Raw genomic sequence first — 19,527 nt, forward strand, 5'->3', positions numbered from 1 at the left:
AATAAATCCAGAATTTGCCTCTAGAATATTCATAAGCCTCACATTAGCAACTGAGAGCAAATGGAAACTCAAGAGAAACTCCCATCCCACCCCTACCCCCCGCCATTTTGGAATGAGAAGGGGACACGCACTGGCACAGTGTCTAGCACAAACTCGGCAGTTAGCAGATGCCACTGATGGGGTGGGTGACTGTGAGGATTAGAGCCAACCTACTTCAAGTCTCTAGCTCATCACAGGCGTTCAATAAATTCTAGCCACTGGCATCATCTTGACTCTAAGATGCCACAAATGCTAAGTTGTGTTATTAAGTTTATAACTGCTTTTAGAAAATACTCTGCTGAATGAAATATTTCAGGGATGATCAAATAAGAGCCACAAGGAGAGGTATTCTAAAAGGAGATTTAATATAACAATAATATCATAAAATAATAGATCGTAAAAATGATCTAGAAACCAGGCAATCAACAGGTGTCTCTAAGCAGGTTCTGGGTTGCAGGTGGCCAAATCCCATAGAGGGACCAGGACTCTGCTCTGGAGCTTGACCCACAGAGAGGAAAGGGCCTTCTATGAACCAGAGCAGAGAGCTGCTCCCATGGGGTAGTTTCCAGGCCAAGTAGGCCCACAGAAAAACTAGGAGCACTTCCTCCTGCTTGGACAGGAGGGGAAGCAGCGACCTCAGCCACCCGCGGGGACAGAAGGGCGCCTACCTGCTGTTGAAGGGATTGTCTCCAGGAATGATGTGGGTGCTGTCTTTGCCGGCCAGGAGCTTGATGCGGTCGTAGAAGGACTTCACTGCGGGTGAGTCTGTCTGGCCCTGCTTAATGATGTCCAGGGGGTCCCGGGACCCCCGACAGAGCAGGCTGTTCTGACAGGCTGACTGCAGGCAGCAGTCAGGGTCCAGGCAGTCCACCAGGCCATCTGGAAGGGCAGAGACAGAGCCGGGGGTCAGCAGATATCACGGCACAAAGCTGCTCTGAGATGCTAACACCTTGTCCCGAGCAGCCTCAACCCTTCCCAACGGTCTGAATTGGCAGGTTTCACACAACAAGCCTAGGATAATTCCACTATATACTCACAGGAAGTACAAGACTGAAAGGAAATAACTGAGAATGCGGACAAATGGTTATCCCCAGGTAGTAGATTAGTGTGTTTCTCTCTTCTTCTTTCTTGTATTTTTCTGAATTTCTACTTTTTCTATCATGAGCAAGTAGTATTTGAGTGGTTGGCAATAAAAACAAACATGTTGCTCTTAAACAACATTGCGCAAAAGAATTACCTGTTGCCAGATCTCACGGGCCCGTGCTAATGGGTGTGCAAGTCATCAAAATGCATGGGATTCCTTACATCTTGCTTCAATGGAGAAAAGCATTCCGTCCCTTCTCCCTCTAAGCCAGGGAGGGTACTGCTGACTAGTGGGAGAACCAGGGTGATGAGTTTGACACTTTCCAGGAAATGTGGAGAAATGGCTTTAGCCTGAGCACCCACGAACTAAGCCATTAGTTTCCCCAATTGCTCCTGGAACTATCTTCCCCATACCTGCAGGACTTTGAACATTCTGATTTATTTGCCTAGATTCCTGCCCCTCCACCTCTTTCCTGAGCTGATTCCTATTCATCTACCCTTCAACGAATATTTGAGTGCCATCCCTGTTCGGGAAATAAAACAGGGAACAAAGAATGATGGTGTCTGTCCTTAAGGAGCTGACAGTATAGTGGAGGAAACAGATTATGACTCATCCTTTAAGACCCAGACTAGGTGTGGCCTCCTCCAGGAAGCCTTCCTGATGATGCCGCGGCTAGGTTAGGTATTCCCGTTCTGTGTGTCCCTGAATCAGAGATTCTCAGAGAATGGTTTTGCGTCACAATCCTGTAGGGAGAATCAAGGGCCTACCCCAGAGCTCCCCAGGCATAGGTTCCAGGAGCAGGTCCTGGAGTTTGCACTTTAAACATGACTCTCAGGTGATTCTAATGCACAAGAAATACCAGAAACCGCTGTTAAAGCCAACTTGCTTGTACTAGAATTAATTGTCTCCGTATGCTTGCCTTCCTGTCTGGAAAATGAGCTCTTCGAAAAGAACAGTGTCGTATTCGTTTTTACATTCATGCCTCGCTTAGTGCCAACCACGGAATCAGGCACTCAACAAATGTTTGTTGAATGAGTAAATGACTGTTTCCCATTCCTCGCATGTCTGTTAGGGCTGAGGATGGGGGTGTTTAGGGCAGTGTTTGCTCCTTAGAATTCCTATTAGAATGGATTAGTTAGCCAACCCTTCTTCACTCTGCTGGGAATTGATTGAATACACAGTGTAGGAGCTTGGAGAGTAACTTGCTTACATGTAACTCCCTGATTTGATAGCGAGGCATTTGGGGGCCATAATTAGCATCACAGAAACATGCACTCCAACCCTGGGCTGTGAGCTGACAAACACTTGAACTGGAACACTGAATCAGAGGCCTGGCTGTGCGCTTTAAATTTACTACAGTGTAATTTTTTGGCATTACCCTTTACGTTTGGTTCCACTAATGAAATAGAAATATTTAATTTCACCGAAGTTCCACGGTAATTTAGCAATTAATGTACAATGATTTGAACGCACTACTTTCTTTTTAGCAAACAAACAAATTAGGAGGTTGCACGTTCTGCTCGGCTTTAAATGACTAAAACTAGCCTCTCATTTTCCACGTGGGCAAATGCTGCCCGCGTGCCTCGTAACACATGTAGATTTACGAAGTTTTCTGGACACGCAGACACAGGAGGGTGAGCGGGCACGCACGCTTGAAATTTAGAGACTTTCAAAGTCATGGCTCCGAGCACCTCAGCCTGATGTGCTGGTTGAATCGGCTGCCCCCCAGGGGCCCGCAAATCTCAGACCCAAGGAACGGTGCTGGAGAAGTGTATCTCAGCAGCGGAATGACGCTGAGGTACCATGTCAGACCCACGTTCAGATCATCCAGGGGCTCCCAGGGCCCTTGGCAGAATAAGAAAAAGAAAAGAATAGAAAATAAAAAAGGAGAGTATGCTGCCTCTACCATCGCCTTCCGTGGAGCGCCTTCATTAGACAGAAGGAATCCACCACGGAATGCCTGCTTCAGATTTAAAAAGACCCTGCTGAGACATGTTGGCAGTGCTTCATCCAGCCGCCGCAGAAACTTCTCAGGTGAGAAGAAAGCCACCGTTATTAGCACTATAGAGTTCTTTAAGGCCACCGGCCTCGTCCCATTAGGAGTTCCATCCATCTCTCTGGTGGCCTTTTCCTCCTGAAGCTGGGAATGTGCCACCTCCCACCCCCAACCCCTTTCCATACAGCCAGCTTGAGGGCCTCACATCAGGAGTGAATAATAAATTACAGACAGTCTTGCCTATTAAGCACTGAACGTTTTCCTCTCCCAACTCCCTCTAGTCTGCGACTCCTTCTGTGACTGTGACTGCTTCAAGAGCATGGACCTCAAATTTCCCCACTGTTTTGTTGACTCCAGGCTTTTTATTCAAGGGCCTGTCTGGCAGGAGATGTCCTACAAACACATCAGCAATAGCAGATGGCAAATGCTAACAAAAAGGGGATAAAAAGGATAGAAATGATTTCCTCCTACATATTTACATTTACCTGCTCCAGAGATGGTGCATTTGGGGTTCTATCCATTACTAAGTGTGAGCATACGTTACGCCTGTAACGACCTCATCACGTTTCGTGATTAGGGCCTGCTGCCGCCGAACACTTGCAGACAACACTGTGAACTTGAAACTGGCACTCCAATCTCCCCGTGGCCTGTCAGTCATGAGAAGCGCATCTTTATGCCAGCAAGCCCCTCGCATGGAGTCTGACATGGCAATCTTCAGTAAATTACCCTGTCACTGACAATCTTGCAGTTATCTCGCAAACAATCAAGCAAGCAATCAAACTGTTCTGAATTGCCAGTTCAGGACCTGAGAGGCTGCCAATGTCTCCATTCAACAGGGGCGTGAAAGCGGCACGGCCCCCCTATGACACTGGACGATTTATTTTTTTATTTATCCACCTCCTTATTTGTTTGTCTGCTTGGCTTTTATCCTGGTGAGAGAGGTTTGCAGAGTCTTCGAAAAGGGCCCCATTCTGACTCAGCGGTTACGGGAAAGTGACCCAGGCCTTCCCCATCGGCTCACAGTGGTGCCCTGCATCTGCTTAATAAACATCCTCATTTACTCCACTCTGTGAGATGTGGCCGCCGCCTATCATCTAGGTGCTTTCTGTTAGAACGCACGCTAAATCATAGCTCTGGCTGTGTTCCACACACGTACGTCATATGCTACTTGTAGTGGCCACTGCAGAGAAACATGGACGTGCAGAAACTTTCTGGGAACGGTAGGTTAGGCATTCTTTGTCTTGCTTTTGATAAAGAAAATCAGAGAATCTTTCATAACAGTTCTGGCAACGTGACGCAGATATCAGGTTAAGGCTACATTGAAGCCTTTGGATTGGAATTCCCAAGGTAAAAAGCCAAAAAGTCTATACAGCGTCAGAGGTAAGAGCTTGGCCTGTGGAATCCTCTAGGCCCTGGCTGTGTGAGCTTAGAAAGATAATCAACCTGGCTGAAACTCAATTTCTTTGCCTTTAAAACTGAGTGATAGGGCTTCCCTGGTGGCGCAGTGGTTGAGAGTCCGCCTGCCAAAGCAGGGGACACGGGTTCGTGCCCCGGTCCGGGAAGATCCCACATGCCGCGGAGCGGCTGGGCCCGTGAGCCATGGCCGCTGAGCCTGCGCGTCCAGAGCCTGTGCTCCGCAACGGGAGAGGCCACAGCAGTGAGAGGCCCGCGTACCGCAAAAAACCCCCAAAAAACAACCAAAAAAACTGAGTGATAACAATGCACATATCATAGGGTTATGTGATGGGGAGTTGACAGATGGAGTATCAGTCTGGCATCCAGTATGTGTTCAATGAACAGTAGATATTACTATAACCAGAAACTCCCTGAAGTTTTCCACTTTTTCAATTTATAAAAACTGGACATAAAAATAAATGAAATGAATGTCCCCTGATTAGAGTCATTCACTGGTATGTGTTGTAGGTAGGTTGCATCTTGGCAAGAATGCTATGCTTTCAAATAGTGATACGATAATAATAATGGGTGGTAATAATAAATGCTATATATTGTGCAGGATTTACATATATTCTTGATTTAAATCCTCATGGTAACCCTACAAAGCAGAATAATATAACCCTTAAGCTGCGGACTCTGGATCAGGGTATCTGGGTTTGAATCTCAGATCAGCGACTACCAATCTGCTGACCCTGGACAATTAACTGCTCTGTGCCTCAGTTTCCTTATGTACAAAATGAAGAAGATGATAACATTAGAAGGTGCCGTTGGGAGGATGAAAGCAGTTATTACATATTCAGGACTTGGAAGAGTGCCTGGTGTAGCGAGCACTCACTAAACTGTGTATCATCCCCCGCATCACGGTATCACCCATCCTACAGAGTTGGAAACTGAGGCTCCGAGAAGCCGAGTAAGTTAGCCAAGAGGTGGAGCAGCAGCTTTGGAGAAAAAGTAGGAAAAGGCAACCCATGAGATCATCACCCGTGTCTTCTTCATTATCGGAAGGAGGAGATGTTTCCTTCCCAAAGGGAGGCTGAAGACAGGGCAGTGGACACCCATCAAGCTGGGAAAGTGTGAGCAGCCATGGGATTTAATCACTTCTGAAGGCCTGTCTGCTCCTACAGCTGGGGAAGTGTTTGGCTGTTTGAGATGAACATCTGAAAAGGAATCAACATGAGAAACAAGATGCCTGGGAATTCATCCCCTGCAAGGCAGGCTGCTGAGGACCATACTATCTACCTGTGAGACTCAAAGCCCCTTTCAGCTGTTTACTGCTGGCACAAGGTCGCACTTCTGGGCAGCCTCTCCCGTTGCGGAGCACAGGCTCCAGACGCGCAGGCTCAGCGGCCATGGCTCACGGGCCCAGCCGCTACGCGGCACGTGGGATCTTCCCAGACCGCGGCACGAACCTGCGTCCCCTGCATCGGCAGGTGGACTCTCAACCACTGCACCACCAGGGAAGCCCTGCAAGACTTTTTAAGGAGCTCCTAAACAGTCAAGAGATTTAACCTCAAAGCCTTAATTGAACACCTACTAGCGATGCTACACTCAAGGGGAAGGGGGTCACGGGTAAACAGAGAGGCTACAGAGAAGCCACAGCAAACATCTGAATATTTCCGAGTTGGCTGAAACATGCACAGCTTTTCTGTCTCGGGAAGGCTGCCTGAGTCCATGCATCACTCCTACATGGAAGCAAAGTCTCCAGGAATGAGAGGAGGTTTATTTCCTTTGTTTCCTCTTTGATCTTCGTAAACTGGGCAGCTTTGGGAGAATCCAGATGGAAGCATTTGGGGCAGTTTTGGGTGCCTTTTGTTCCCTGCAGCTTGGTTTGCAAGTGACTCCCTCTACAACCTGCATGAGCTCTCCGGTTTCCTTGGGCGGTAAAGCCTTCAGAGGAAGATCCGAATTTACTTTTCTTAGTTTTATTTTGTGACAGGGTGGCACAAATCGACTCCCACAATTCACTGCAGGCGCCATGGATAGCGCTGCTAGCGTCTGCAGGAAGCACTCGTTTGGGAACTAGGCAGCAGCTCAGATTTGAAAAATGAGCCCCACTTTTCCCAGACCATGGTTTGCTGAGAGGGGCTACCAACCACCAAATCTACCTTCCCCACTCAGTGGGTCAGGAGGCCGTAGGGCGGACTGGGTAAAACATGGGCTTTGAAGACTACATAGTCTTTCATGTATAGGATGCTCGAGAACAGGCAAAGTTCATGAATTACAGTAGAAAGTTAGAAATTGTGGTCACCTTAATGCAGAGGTATTAGCTGGAAAAGAATATAGGGGACTTTTCAGGTTCTGGGAACTTTCTAGATCTTCACCTTATTCACTTGGCTTCACTGGTGAATATGTCTATAAAAATTCATCAAGGTGTATATTTAAGTTTATGTACTTTATGTATTTGCTAACAGACTGACTTTAGGCAAGATAATCACCCTCTCTGTGCCCTGTTCCCCTTATGTACAAAGTAGGCATGATGGTGAGGATGAGGATGGTGATGGTGATGGTGATGGTGATGCTTCAAGGAGCATTGGGAGGACTAAAGAAGATAATCCACATAAGGTCCTTAGAACAGTTGTGAGCATTGTGAGCACCTAGTAACCTACTAAGTGTCTCAGTCATTTCTACTTCTTTTCTTCTTTGTGAGTCTTCTTGGCATCATATACGTCTGTTTCGCATCCAGAGTGAGGTACTTGCCAAATTCTCATTTTCCCAGGAAAAATACAGGGAGTTAAGGTGGTGAACGCAATATACCCTAGGGCTATTTTGTTTTTTTAAATAAATTTATTTATTTTTTGCTGCGTTGGGTCTTCGTTGATGTGTGTGGGCTTTCTCTAGTTGAGGCGAGCAGGGGCTACTCTTCGTTGTGGTGCGTGGGCTTCTCATTGCGGTGGCTTCTCTTGTTGCTGAGCACGGGCTCTAGGTGTGCGGGCTTCAGTAGTTGTGGCACGTGGGCTCTAGAGCGCAGGCTCAGTAGTTGTGGCGTATGGGCTTTGTTGCTCCGCGGCATGTGGGATCTTCCCGGACTAGGGATTGAACCTGTGTCCCCTGCATTGGCAGGCAGATTCTTTACCACTGCGCCACCAGGGAAGTCCCCGTAGGGCTATTTTTGAGATCGCTTAACAATGGGGAGGTGGGGAAATCAATGAAGCAGCGGCAGGAGAAGGCAGGAGGCAACAAGCTGGGGCAAGAAGGGCGAGTCCTGCGCTGTCTGCTCTTTGTGATGGAAATGAAGAGGGAGCAGGGGGCGCTGGAGAGCACCCTTCTCGGAGGGCTGGCAAAAGCCAAAGGTTCCTGAATTTTAGCCAGCAGCATAAAGGGGTTCTTGAGTAAAGAATATGGCGACCATAGCATTTGTTTTGTCTCGGGAGTTATTTTGTTTTAAGGTGAGCTCCTGCAGGACTGTGAGGAAAGTGTGGGGGGCTCCTGGCTAATATTTTTCTGCCCGGCCCCTATCTATATAAACAATTTGAGTTTCCCAAATCAGCATACCAGCATTATTCTGGCAGCCTGGTCTTACATAAGCTTGCAAAACATACACTCCTTCAGCCAGCAGGAGCAATTGCCTTGCCAATCTGCCCTCTAGAATCGAGGCTGGGCATTGGACCCTGAGATAGCTCAGAGATGCAAATCTTCCAACACCTTAGGGTATCTGGTCAACCCTACATGCATGGAGGTGGAGGTGAGGAGAGGCAGAGGGTCAGAGAGCACCCTGAAAGGGAGAAACAGGGCCCAGGGCTCATGGGGGTCCTAGTCCGGGTGAGGGTGCTCTTCCCAGACAGCACTGCTGATCCTGGCCAGTCCCTGCCACTGGAACAGCACTTAGAAAATTTTAAGGTGGGCACTCCAAAGCTCAGGGAACCTCTGGGCTCCTATCCTAGTTAGACAAATAGCGTAATAATACAGGCTTTAGAGTCAGAATGGTCTGGTTTGAAAACCTGTTCCATCATTCATTAGCTATGTAAATTTGGCAAGTGACTGACCTCCTGTGACTCAGTGTTCCCAGCTATAGAATGGACTTAATAGCACCTACGTCACCAGAGAGCACGGAGATGCTAAGACGGGCCCCGTGAAATGAGAAGATGAAGGTACTGCACTTAACACAGAGGAAGAACTCAATAAAGGGAGGCTATTCTCAATGATACTTCCTGCTCTCCACCAGGGAAAGGCACTGTTCTATTTGCATTTTACCCAATGTCTGCTGACAAGCTGGAAGTGAGGGATAATTGAAAGGATTCTGGCTTGATGTAACTAAGAAGTGAAAGGAATGGGCAAGGCTGACTTGATTTAACCTGGCAATATGAGATTAGTTCTTCATTGCTGCTGTTAGGTCTCCCGCATTGCCAACCTTTTAAAGCAATAGATTGGCTGACAGTGTGCTCATTTGGAAGGTTTCACCTGCCATTAATACCCTGGCTGCCCGACGGACTGTCTTTCAGCAGGCATCTTGCCTCTCCCTCCACAGGGCAACCGCCATCCTTAAACATTGCAAGAAGTGAAATTGTATTTGCACTCCTTCTGGAAGGCCTGTTGGAAGTTTTCCTCTTGCTTCTTGTCAACTCTTTTTGTCAGTCTGTGAATTCCAAGCCCCGGGATCCTTGCCCCAAAAGCACCTTCCAGCTTTTCCTATAACTTAGCAATGGAAGATCCATCATGTCCAACCAGAGACCTGGCAGAGCGGAGGCCTCCCTGAGAGCTGCTTTGCTGGCTTTCCTAGTCTTCAGGATGGATGTGGGAAAGAAAGCAAAGGCTTCCTAGGACAACCCAGGCACTGTTACTGAAGGCAGGGATACGATCCAGGTAGGACCTCTCTTTGATATGGCTCTGGCTTTACCGCGAAGCTACTGGGGCATCTGGTCGACCCCACGTGACTGGAGGTGGGGATGAAGGATGGTAGAAATTTTATGACAATGATCTTGAAGTGTGTGTCTAGTTGTTTTTGGTTTTTTTTTTGAATGGTTCTTCATCAGAAATGAAACAGACAAAAAACAAAACACTATTAACCAAACCCTTTAAAACCAATGCTTCTCAAATTCTAACCAGCATCAGAATCACCTGGGGAACTTGTTAAAATGTAGATTCTAATTCTGTAGTCCTAGACTGGGGCTCGAGAGCCTGCACTTCTTACAGGGTCCTAGGTGATGCTGACGCTGGTGTTCTGAGCACCGTACTTCTGTAAGTCAGGCACTAAACCACTACTGGTCAAGTTGCGCTCCCTGATTTCTTGTCCTGGAATCACCTCAGCGATGTTAAAATACTGACCCCGGTCGTCACCCACACCTCCCAAATTCCTGAGGGCGGAAACTAGGAATCTGCACTTTAATGAAAAGGCCCCAATGATTCCTTAGTTCACTAAAGCTTGAGACCCCCTGCTCTGAATTATTGAAACACCTTTCAGATATCCACAGCAGCACAACTGACCCTCAGGAACTAAACCAGCTTTTCCAAATTATGCCTCCTGGGGATGTTAACAGGGGTTCCCTGAAATAGAAATGGAGGTGGGACAGGAGGGTCTGTGGTCAAATGCAGTTTGGGAGATGCTGGTTAAACAAAGTTAAACTGGTTTAATCCCACCAGGAGTTCTCAGAGCCCTTGATGAGTGAATATGCATTAGGACTCTTTACTGTTGCAGTGGAGTGTGCGGTATTTCCTGACCAAGGACCCCATCTGGCTTGGAGCATCTCCCTGCAACAGTCTCCCTGCAATCAGCCTTACTGGTTGGGGAGCACTTCATGAGAACACAGAGCTCTAGGTTTGGGGGTTCTATCCCAGGAAGGACCAGCCAAACCTTCACCTATTCAACGGTCACAAGTGGCAGCCCCAGGCTTGATTGTCGCATAAAATGCAGGTTTTTGGCTGATCAGACCCAATGCAAACCACGTCATCACTACTAGCACATCAGCTCAGAGCCTCTGTCCTTGGGCTCCCAGAGCCTCCCCCAAACCAATGCCATTTCAGCATAGGGGTCCTGTGCTAGGTGACAGTATCCTGGGGGGGTCAGCACGACCATGAAGTGTTAATGGCAACCATGTCTTATGAGAGTCGATAGCTGGCATTTAGGAAAAGCTTACTAAGTGCCAGGCACCATGCTAAGTGCTTTACACGCATCCTCTCACTAAATCACCACCAGAACTCTAGGCACCATTAGCCCTGCTGTTTACAGATGAAGATCTGCAGATTTAGAGAGAGGTTAAATACCTCGCCTAAGACCGTGCAGCTTTTGTATGGTGGGGCTGGGTTCTGAACCCAGTTTGCTGCACTCCAACGTTAAATCCTACATGCAGCTGCCATGATAGGTCTGTTACCGTTCAACATTCCGAGTGGCCGATACACAGGAGGTGTTGTACCTGCCAGGTACAAGACATGCTTAGGGCCTGCACCAAGCTCTTTTAGTTAAGGCAGGGCTACGTCCAACAGAAGAGGGACAATTTAAAGACATACTGAAGGGGCGATTTATTTTTTGGAAAACTGGGACACAGAATGTTTTCGTTGCCCTCTGCCCCAGCTCCTAACTTTACCAGCTTACACTTCTGACTTGGGTGGACCACCACAGGGCTGTCCCCCTCACCAGCAGCTTAAGCTCCTCTGTGCTTTCTCAGCCTGCATCATGCAACCTTATCCAGACACCATCCAGTAAGGCTCACAAGAACCCTTTGAGGAGGCTTCTGTGATCTCTACTTCGCAGATAAAGAAACTGAGGCTCAGAGAGGTTAAGGGCCTTGCCCACAATCACACAGCAAGTAAATGATGGAGGAGTGATTCACCCCTAGGCTGTCCACCTCCGAAGCCTACACTCTTGGTTTCTACCCTCCATTCTTCATAAGAGGCTGTGAGTGATCACAGCCATATCAAGGTTCCCTGTGAATGTTGTAGAATGTGAGGAAGGAAAGGCCAAGCCTTTAGAAAACATGTTTTTTCTAGTTGCCGTTTCTTTTGGTCTTTCTCTTTCTCTCTCTCTCTCTCTCTCTCTCTCTCTCTCTCTCTCTCTCTCTCTCTCTCTCTCTCTCTCTCTCTCTCTCTCTCTCTCTCTCCCTTCTTCCCCACCCCCTCCCACTGCTGCTTCTCCACAACCCAGACACAGGCTCAAGGAATAATGATCTCACTTGATCAGAAAGTTTTCACCTTGGACATCCCTGACAGGCCTCTCTGGCACAGTCTCACCCTTGTTAGCCCAGGGCCATGTTTTTATGCCCAGGGGCTTTCTACCCTGCCTGCAACTGTCTTCCCCCCTTTCCTGTTACAAAAAACCAGTGGCAACAGAGAGCAGGGGCCTCTGATCTCAGCCACTGATATCCCCACATGCTCGCCCTTGCCCTGCTGTTTCTGGCCTCTCCCAGCCCAGTCTGCTCCACCCCACACGCCTGTTGACCTCATCAACCACCATTTCCAAGAGCCCACTGACAGGTCAGACAGAAGTGAGCCGATGGCCGGGGAGTCCAGGCCCGGCTGGGGGGGTGGCAGCCTGGTGGGGTGCCAGGCAGTGACCTGCTGGGCCCCTCAGAAAGGAAAGGGGCTGTCACCACCGACACCTCTGAGCAACAAGCCGGAACAGTGACTTTCCGCCTGAGGAGAGATCCTGTCTCTTGCGGGGGGGCGGTGGGAGGAGCGGTCCCAAAGTTGAGAGAATTAGCAGCTTTGATGACCGTGTAAAGAATAGACAAATACCCACAGCCCTGCAACTGGGAGAAGGACCAGACTCAGCTATCTACAAACTTCCTGCTAGACTAGGGAAATCAGAAGTATGGATTTCCTAAACACGGCCATTACTACACTCCAGGCACTGTGCTGAACGCTCCCCTAGAGATTTTCTCATTTAATCTTCACATCCACTCTGCTGCGTTGGTACCAGGAGCCGGTATTGTACTGCCAGTTATGAACACAGCATCTGGAGGTCGGCAACACATTGTCTGTGTGGCTTTGGGCAAATTACTTTACCTCTCTGAGCCTCAGCTTCCTCATGGGTAAAATGGAAATAGTAATCGTATCAGCATAATAGAGCTGTTGTGAAAGACTAAATAAGCTTTATGCAAAAGCATTCAGCGGAGAGTAACCATCTGTTCACTCTGGCTTCCTCACTATTCCACATCTGGCCAAGCAAGCCATCGTGTGGGACGTCTGGGCTCACTCAACAGCCATCCCTGGCCGCCCCTGCCTTTCCTCCTGTCTTGGAGGAGGGAGCTTGCCTACCTACTGCCATCAGCCCACAGGAAGCCGATACACTGGGTGAGCAAAGTCGGCCACAGAGGTGAAAGGCAGCAGAATCACGTGTTCACGTCTCAGTGAAACAAACAGTGTATCTTACGTTTGGATTTTCTTGGCATTGAGAAAATGGTGTCAGTGATATACAGTGACTTGGGTGTCACTGTCTGTATGCATGTGTTTCTTTCATCCCCAAATGAAACTTATTCATCCTAAAATAATCTACTGAATAAATGACAACTGCTTTTTATCCTAGATACTTCTCATTAAAGCTTTCATTCTTCAATTCATTTAATAAGGAATTAACCAAGACAGACAGGGACCCTGAGGTTGTGGGTCTAGATTCGAGAGGGGAAACAATGAACAAATAAATGTATAATAGACTTTGCAAGAGTGATAGTGCTTTGAAGAAAAGTAAAGCAGGGCAAAGGGTTGGAGAGGGTTGGAGGGGAGCCAGGGATGGCATCTCTGAAGAAGTCATGTTTGGGTAGAAACCTAAATGAAATGAGGAAACGAGTCACGGAAACATCTGAGGGAAAAGCATTCTGGGCAGAGGGAACAGCAGGTGCAAACGGCCACGGTTGGGCTGTATTTTGTGAGCTATGGGAAGAACAAGATGGTGGATGCTGGCCCAGTGGGGGGAGAGGAATAGAAGGACAAAATGAGATCAGATGGAAGCGGGCACCTGCTGATGCAAAGCAATGGCCAACGTTGCACGTGGACGCCATTCTACGGTAGACGAGATGCCCTGGGAAAATACCAGAAGAGGCGTGATATGACCTGACTCTTAAAAGAATTCTTCTGAGGGCTCTGTGTGGGATAGACTGGCAGCTGCAGGAACAGTAGCCCAGCCTAGCAAAGCTGGTGGCATGATCTGGGTGGAGGTGGGAAGACATTAAGAAACCAGGGCCTTCATAATTAAGAATAGAGATTGGAGGGGCCAGACAGGGGTGCGTCCACAGATCTGTGCGGCAACACGCAGGGACAAACGTGGCAGGAGAGAGAGCCAGGGAACCTGCCACAGAGATGTGAGCCCAGGGATGTCTGCAGCATCCATATGCCAATCAAGTCGCCACTGCCTTGAGAAGCAGAGCATCTCGGCTTGTCTCCCCATCAGGCAGCCCAGGGCCACCACGCCTGGAGACATCACTCACTGCAGGCCCTCGAGCTCCCCTCTAAAGGGGACATATTGTGCCAAGTCAGTGGTTCCCAAAGTGTCAGCATCATCTGGGTATTCGCTAGAAATGCATGTCAGCGGGCCCCATACCAGACCTATCGGATGAGAAACTGGGGGAGAGGCTCATGCCTTCCGGTGACTCTGATGCCCACTGACCCCCCAGAAGCACTGTGCAGAGTGTCTTGCACGCTAAACTCATCTATGCCTCCCAGTGTCCTATAAGGTAGGACCCGTCATTAGCCCCACTTTACGGAGGACAAAACTGAGGCTCAGAGAGAGGGAGAGAGAATGACTTGCTTCGGCTCACACTGTGGAGCAGTGGAGGGGCCAGGACGTGAACCAAAGCTTCCTGACCCCAAAGCCTCGTTACCACCCTGCCAGGCTGCTTCCTCCTGCCACGGGCAATGAGGAAACATAAGGAAAGGCCCTTCTTTCTTCCCTGCTCTGAGCATGTGTGTTCAGGAATAATCCAAGTAGACACATCAGTTTGAAGGAAGAGGGGTCGTTGCGATTTTGGGGACCAAGATGCTAAGTGGAGGGAGGTAAAGCCAATACTTGGGGTAGAGTGCACTCTGCCCAGCCTGGCACACACGACCTGTCTCTGTCTGTCCAGACCTGCTTCCCCAAGCTCTCCCTCCTCCACTCTGCACACCCTGAGCCTTCTCAGATGTCCCCACATGTGCTCTGCTGCCTCTGGCCTCTGTGCCTTTGCCATTTTCTTTGCCCACAATGCCCTTCTCTCTTGCCTAACCTAATTCCTCTGTAGCTTTCAAAATTCAAGCTTTACCGGTCCTGGAAGCCTTCAATGTCCCTCTGCTGGTCTGCCATCACCCCTTGGCCTTATGTCTATCACGGACACTTAGGATACAGCTTTGCAGTGACTGGTTTCACGTATGCCTCACCCCCCCCACGAGACTGTGGATTCTTTGCGGGTCTGTGTGTCTCGTTCATTCCTGCAGAGGAGAGGCTCGGTGTATATTTGTTGAATGACTAAATGATTTGGGCGGTTCTGTCCAAGAGTGCGGCTTGTTTGTGGGGGAGGTGTTTGCCATCATCACCATCAATGAGAAGAGGTCTGTGCAGGGCAGGGACGGGAGGCGGTGAGGGAGGCCCACCTGGGGTGCAAAATTAAAGAAGGCCCTCACTCTCAGGTGTGAGGTTCCTCCGTTCATCCTAGTGGGTCTCGGATAGATCTTGGCTCAAACCAGCAGTGCCAGGCACCTGTTCTCTGAATGGTGACTGGGTCCCTTTGGGGGAAACATGTACTGGATTTAAAGCCAGGAAACTAAGCCTCTGGCTCCTATCTGCCCCACCCTGCTACGTGGCCTTGAAGAAGTTACTTTCCCTCTCTGGGTTTTGCCGCTGCTGAAGACTGTATATTTCAGCCTTTCTGTATCTGACATTCCTGGGCTCCATGATCTCCCTATCTCATGAAGACATAGCGTCCCTCAGTGCGTGGCCCTACCCATGGGTACTGCTGGTAGTACTGGCTGGGCAGATCAAGGATGAAATACCTTGAGGATTGCAAAGGGAGGGAATTCCCTGGAAGAGGCTTGGATTTTGCTGTGTGTGGAGAGATACGGAAGCACTGGGCACAGAGCTTTGGGGGACACCTTGCAGTTTTCTTTGGATTCACATTTGGCCGCATAATTCTGGCCCCTCTCCAATCCCCCAGAGCTCGTGGCTGAGAAGATGGAAAGTCAAAGAAAAGAGCACAGGCTTTGGGGCAGCTGTTCTCGCTGCAGTGTGGAGAACGCCTAGCTATTTAAAGTCCAACTGCTCCACTTTCCCCCGCTGGCCCCCCCCCCCCCGCCGGCATTCCATTGCAGAAGTACTTTGTGGCAAAAATGCACTCCAGATCCAAAACGGGGAGCGGGGCGGGGGGCGGGGGGGAAGCTAACACCAAGGCTATTTTTCAGAATGCTGCAGAATTCGTGCTGCTGAGGGGCTGAGGGTGTTAAGGAGGTCTGCCCTGCTCTGATCCCGGACACGAGACTCAGGTGCTGCGAGGGGCCTACAAGGAGGGCTCTTAACCTGCTTCCTGAACCCTGACTTGGCTACATTCTAGCTGGGGGACCTGGGTAAGCCACTTCACTTCTCCGGCCCTTAGTTTCTGCTTCTATGTAAAGGATAATAAGAGGCTCTCAGGGCTCTCATGGGCTATTGCCATGATTTATTTGGGCAGTTTGGTAACGTCTGAGCACCGGCCTGGCCTCTAATAAGTGGTCCATGCATCGGGCCTTTGACATCGAACCAAAGGACACTCCCTGTGTTGGTACCGTCCAGCTCCTCAGGTACGTTCCTGGGAGATGCTAGTGTCTACATCAGATCTGTCAGCCCTGGCATGACTGACATTTTGGGCTGGACCATTCTTTGTGGTGAGGCTGTCCTGTGCACACAGGACGTTTAGCGGCATCCCCGGCCTCCACCCACTAGATGCCGGCAGCACCTCCTCTCTTCCTCCTTGTTGTGACTCGTAAAATGTCAGACACTGACAATGTCCCCCCCGGAAAGCAAGGTCATCCTCTGTAGGGAGCAACTGGTCTGGACTGAGGGGAGGACTGTGGGAGCCACAGAGCTAATCATGGCACCGGGGCCCTTGAACCTTCATTCAGATGCTGGTCACGGAAACCAAGAGGGTAATCTCTGTCATCTAGATGGTTTCTCTGGCCAAGGCAAAAAGAGAGGAAGCCAACAGAATGATACAAATGTTACCTCTCTGCCACCAGTTAAACCTGTGTTTTGATCCTTTAATTCCCTAAAATAAGTCCTCGGTGATTTAAATTATTAACTCTTTTTTGCAGGTTATGCATTTTAATTACAATTTTATGATGAATATTTGATTTGTTATCTAATCAGGGAAAAATATATAATCCCTTAAGAGACACTTAATAACCATTTAAACTATTAAAGATTTGATTCGAAAAGACTGAAGGTGCTATGTTAGGTAAACTCATGAACGACAAATTCCACGGTCAAATAAATTTACTGTGAAAGGGGAAACGTTTCTTACTATGGGAAAGTTTTACCTTGGAGGTGATTTTTCCGAAGACCTTTTTGCGACAGCACACATTCTGTACTTATTTGAACCTCCTTCAGAAACAACTTCCAAAGTTCATTAGTGTTGTAGAAGAAATGTGATGCTGGCTTTAAGGTAGAAAAGCAGCATGTTGTAGTGGTTAGCGGAAAGGCCTGTTTTGAACATGACCTTCTTGAGGTACCTTATCTGGGAAACGGAAAAACTATGAAGAGGTAGACTCATAAACCCTGCACTTCTGGTGTGAAGAAACAGATGACATTGAAGAAAGAAGGGGTCATTTAGGGGCGTGACATTTGCTGTGAAGGAAACAACAGAGGGTGATGGGAGAGAGAGGTGAAACTTCCAGGTCAAGATAGGCCTCTTTGGGGCCTTTGAGCTGGACCTAAGAATGAGTAGAAGAAGCCAGTCGTGCAAAATGTCCAGGTCAGAGTATTGCTGGCCCTGGACCAGCAAAGGCTCTTAGGGAGGATGAAGCTTAGCTTGTACAAGGATGGGAAGGCTGGCCAGAGTGGATGAAGCAGAGCTGCTACAGAGGCTGTCGGGGACACAGTGAGAGAGAAGGCGGGGACCCATCATAGCAGGCCCTCTAGGCCACGGTGAAACATTTGATTTTGATTCTAGCTACAGGAGAGGCCCTTAGAGGGCATGACATCATCTGACTTACAATGTAAAACTATCCCTCTGGCTGCTGTGTGGAGGCACAGAGAACATGGGCAAGAGGAGCAGCAGAGAGATACCGCTGGTTGCCTATTCCCGTGATCGAGGTGCCTCCGAAGCCCAGCACAGCGCTCTTGAAATCTTACTGAGGATAGCGTTTTTGTTTTGTTTTGTTTTGTTTTGTTTTGCGGTACACAGGCCTCTCACTGTTGTGGCCTCTTCCGTTGAGGAGCACAGGCTCCGGACGCGCAGGCTCAGCGGCCATGGCTCGCGGGCCCAGCCGCTCCGCGGCATGTGGGATCTTCCCGGACCGGGGCACGAACCCGCGTCCCCTGCATCGGCAGGCGGACCCTCAACCACTGCGCCACCAGGGAAGCCCGAGGATAGCTTTTATATGCAACGGAGAATGGATTCTATCTTTTTTTTTTTAACCTCAATAGAATAACAGAAAACTGAACCCCCAATTCTCAGTCTCCTAAACAGAAGATTCTCGAATGCAATGCGCCTAGGAAATCAAAGATCTTATTTCAACTGGAAGATCCTGAATAATAATAACAGCCCCCTGTCGCCATGTGGTCCTCTAGGAGTTCAGCTGCAGCTAGTTCTGCTTCCCTCCCAAAGAAGAGAGCCCCAGTGCCTGGCCGGGTGGCAGTGGCCTCTAGGTCAAGTTTTCCTTCTAAGCATTAGATATATTGCTTTCCTCTCTGGGAGCTAATCATTTATGGCTCCAGTTACATTTCCCACAAGGTCTTTGGACTGCAAGGGGAATCCTTCTCCAACCCAATTAATAGAGCAATGTTGCACTTTTAAGCTGTCCCCCACCCAACCCATCCATCAACATGATTTGCACACATTAATCAAGGCATTTACAGTGGGTTCACCAAGCTTTCCCTCTCACTAGCTGAAGAAATGGGACTATTTGGACTTGTGAACCATAACTCTTCCAGAGTCCCTGAAGTCCCGAGCTTGGCTCTGCTAAACGCACAGACAAGGTGAGTTATTAGTTACCAATTGAGATAAATGCCGGGAGAGCATCCCTGAATCACGTCAAGGCAATTTGGATGGTTATGGGATGGGGAGAGAGGGGGAGGCGACGGTCGGTGAGGAGTGGGTTTCGTCTGTTCCAAGTGCTTTTGGACAGACTCCAGTGTTATTTCTCCTCATTTAGACCTGGCTGGAGTGCCCTGAGCTCAGGCCAGCATCCACATCTCTTAACCCAGGGCAGCCTCCTTTGGAGGAAAACAAGGAATCAAGCTTCACAGATGAAGGTGGGCTGGGAAATTCCGTTCTGAAGAGCAGCCTGACTGAAGTCCTTAATTTAGAGAGAGAAATGCCGATGCTGCTGGTGGACGGAACAGCCCCTACCAGGGGCTCCTGATCACACAGATCCGTGGAATTGAGGGAGACAAGGAGAAAGGCTGAAGACCCTGGGCTTTAGGATTGCGACGGGCTTTCTTTCCTGTCCTGCAGCCAACACCCATGCTCCGGGACAGTCCCTTCCTACCCCGTCTGCCCTCACACACTGGATTGTAATAATAATACCACCATGTTTATACATCTTGTCTTTTCAGATGGATTCAGTGAGCTCTCTCTGCGGACACTTTGTGTCATGCCTGTCTTTGTATTTCCAAAGGCCTAATGTTACTAATGTCTAACATTTAGTAAACCCTCAACGAATGTTTGTTAAAACATGAATGAATGGCTGATGGATGGATGGATGGATGGATTCACACCCTAATGACAGAGAGTTAAAGGATTTTTAAATTTTGAGACAAACATTGGCCACCTCTCCAGCCAGGAATGGAGAGCACTTCTAAAACATACTAAAGTTATTTGCTCAGAAACTAAACAGGAAAATGTGTGTATATTTTTCCAATTAC

The 19,527-nt window shown here is 48.8% G+C and overlaps 1 protein-coding gene across 1 annotated transcript in view; it reads right to left on the reverse strand.

The window, feature by feature from the left end:
• TENM2 (teneurin transmembrane protein 2) overlaps nt 1-19,527 on the reverse strand; it is a 1,008,125-nt gene that overhangs the window by 102,854 nt on the left and 885,744 nt on the right. The window contains exon 14 of the mRNA XM_032628422.1: nt 708-918. Within this exon, the coding sequence (XP_032484313.1) occupies nt 708-918 (211 nt within the window). The remainder of the gene's footprint in view (nt 1-707; nt 919-19,527) is intronic.

Source organism: Phocoena sinus, chromosome 3 (assembly GCF_008692025.1).
Source record: "Phocoena sinus isolate mPhoSin1 chromosome 3, mPhoSin1.pri, whole genome shotgun sequence".
In the NCBI taxonomy this organism is placed as follows: Eukaryota; Metazoa; Chordata; class Mammalia; order Artiodactyla; family Phocoenidae; genus Phocoena; species Phocoena sinus.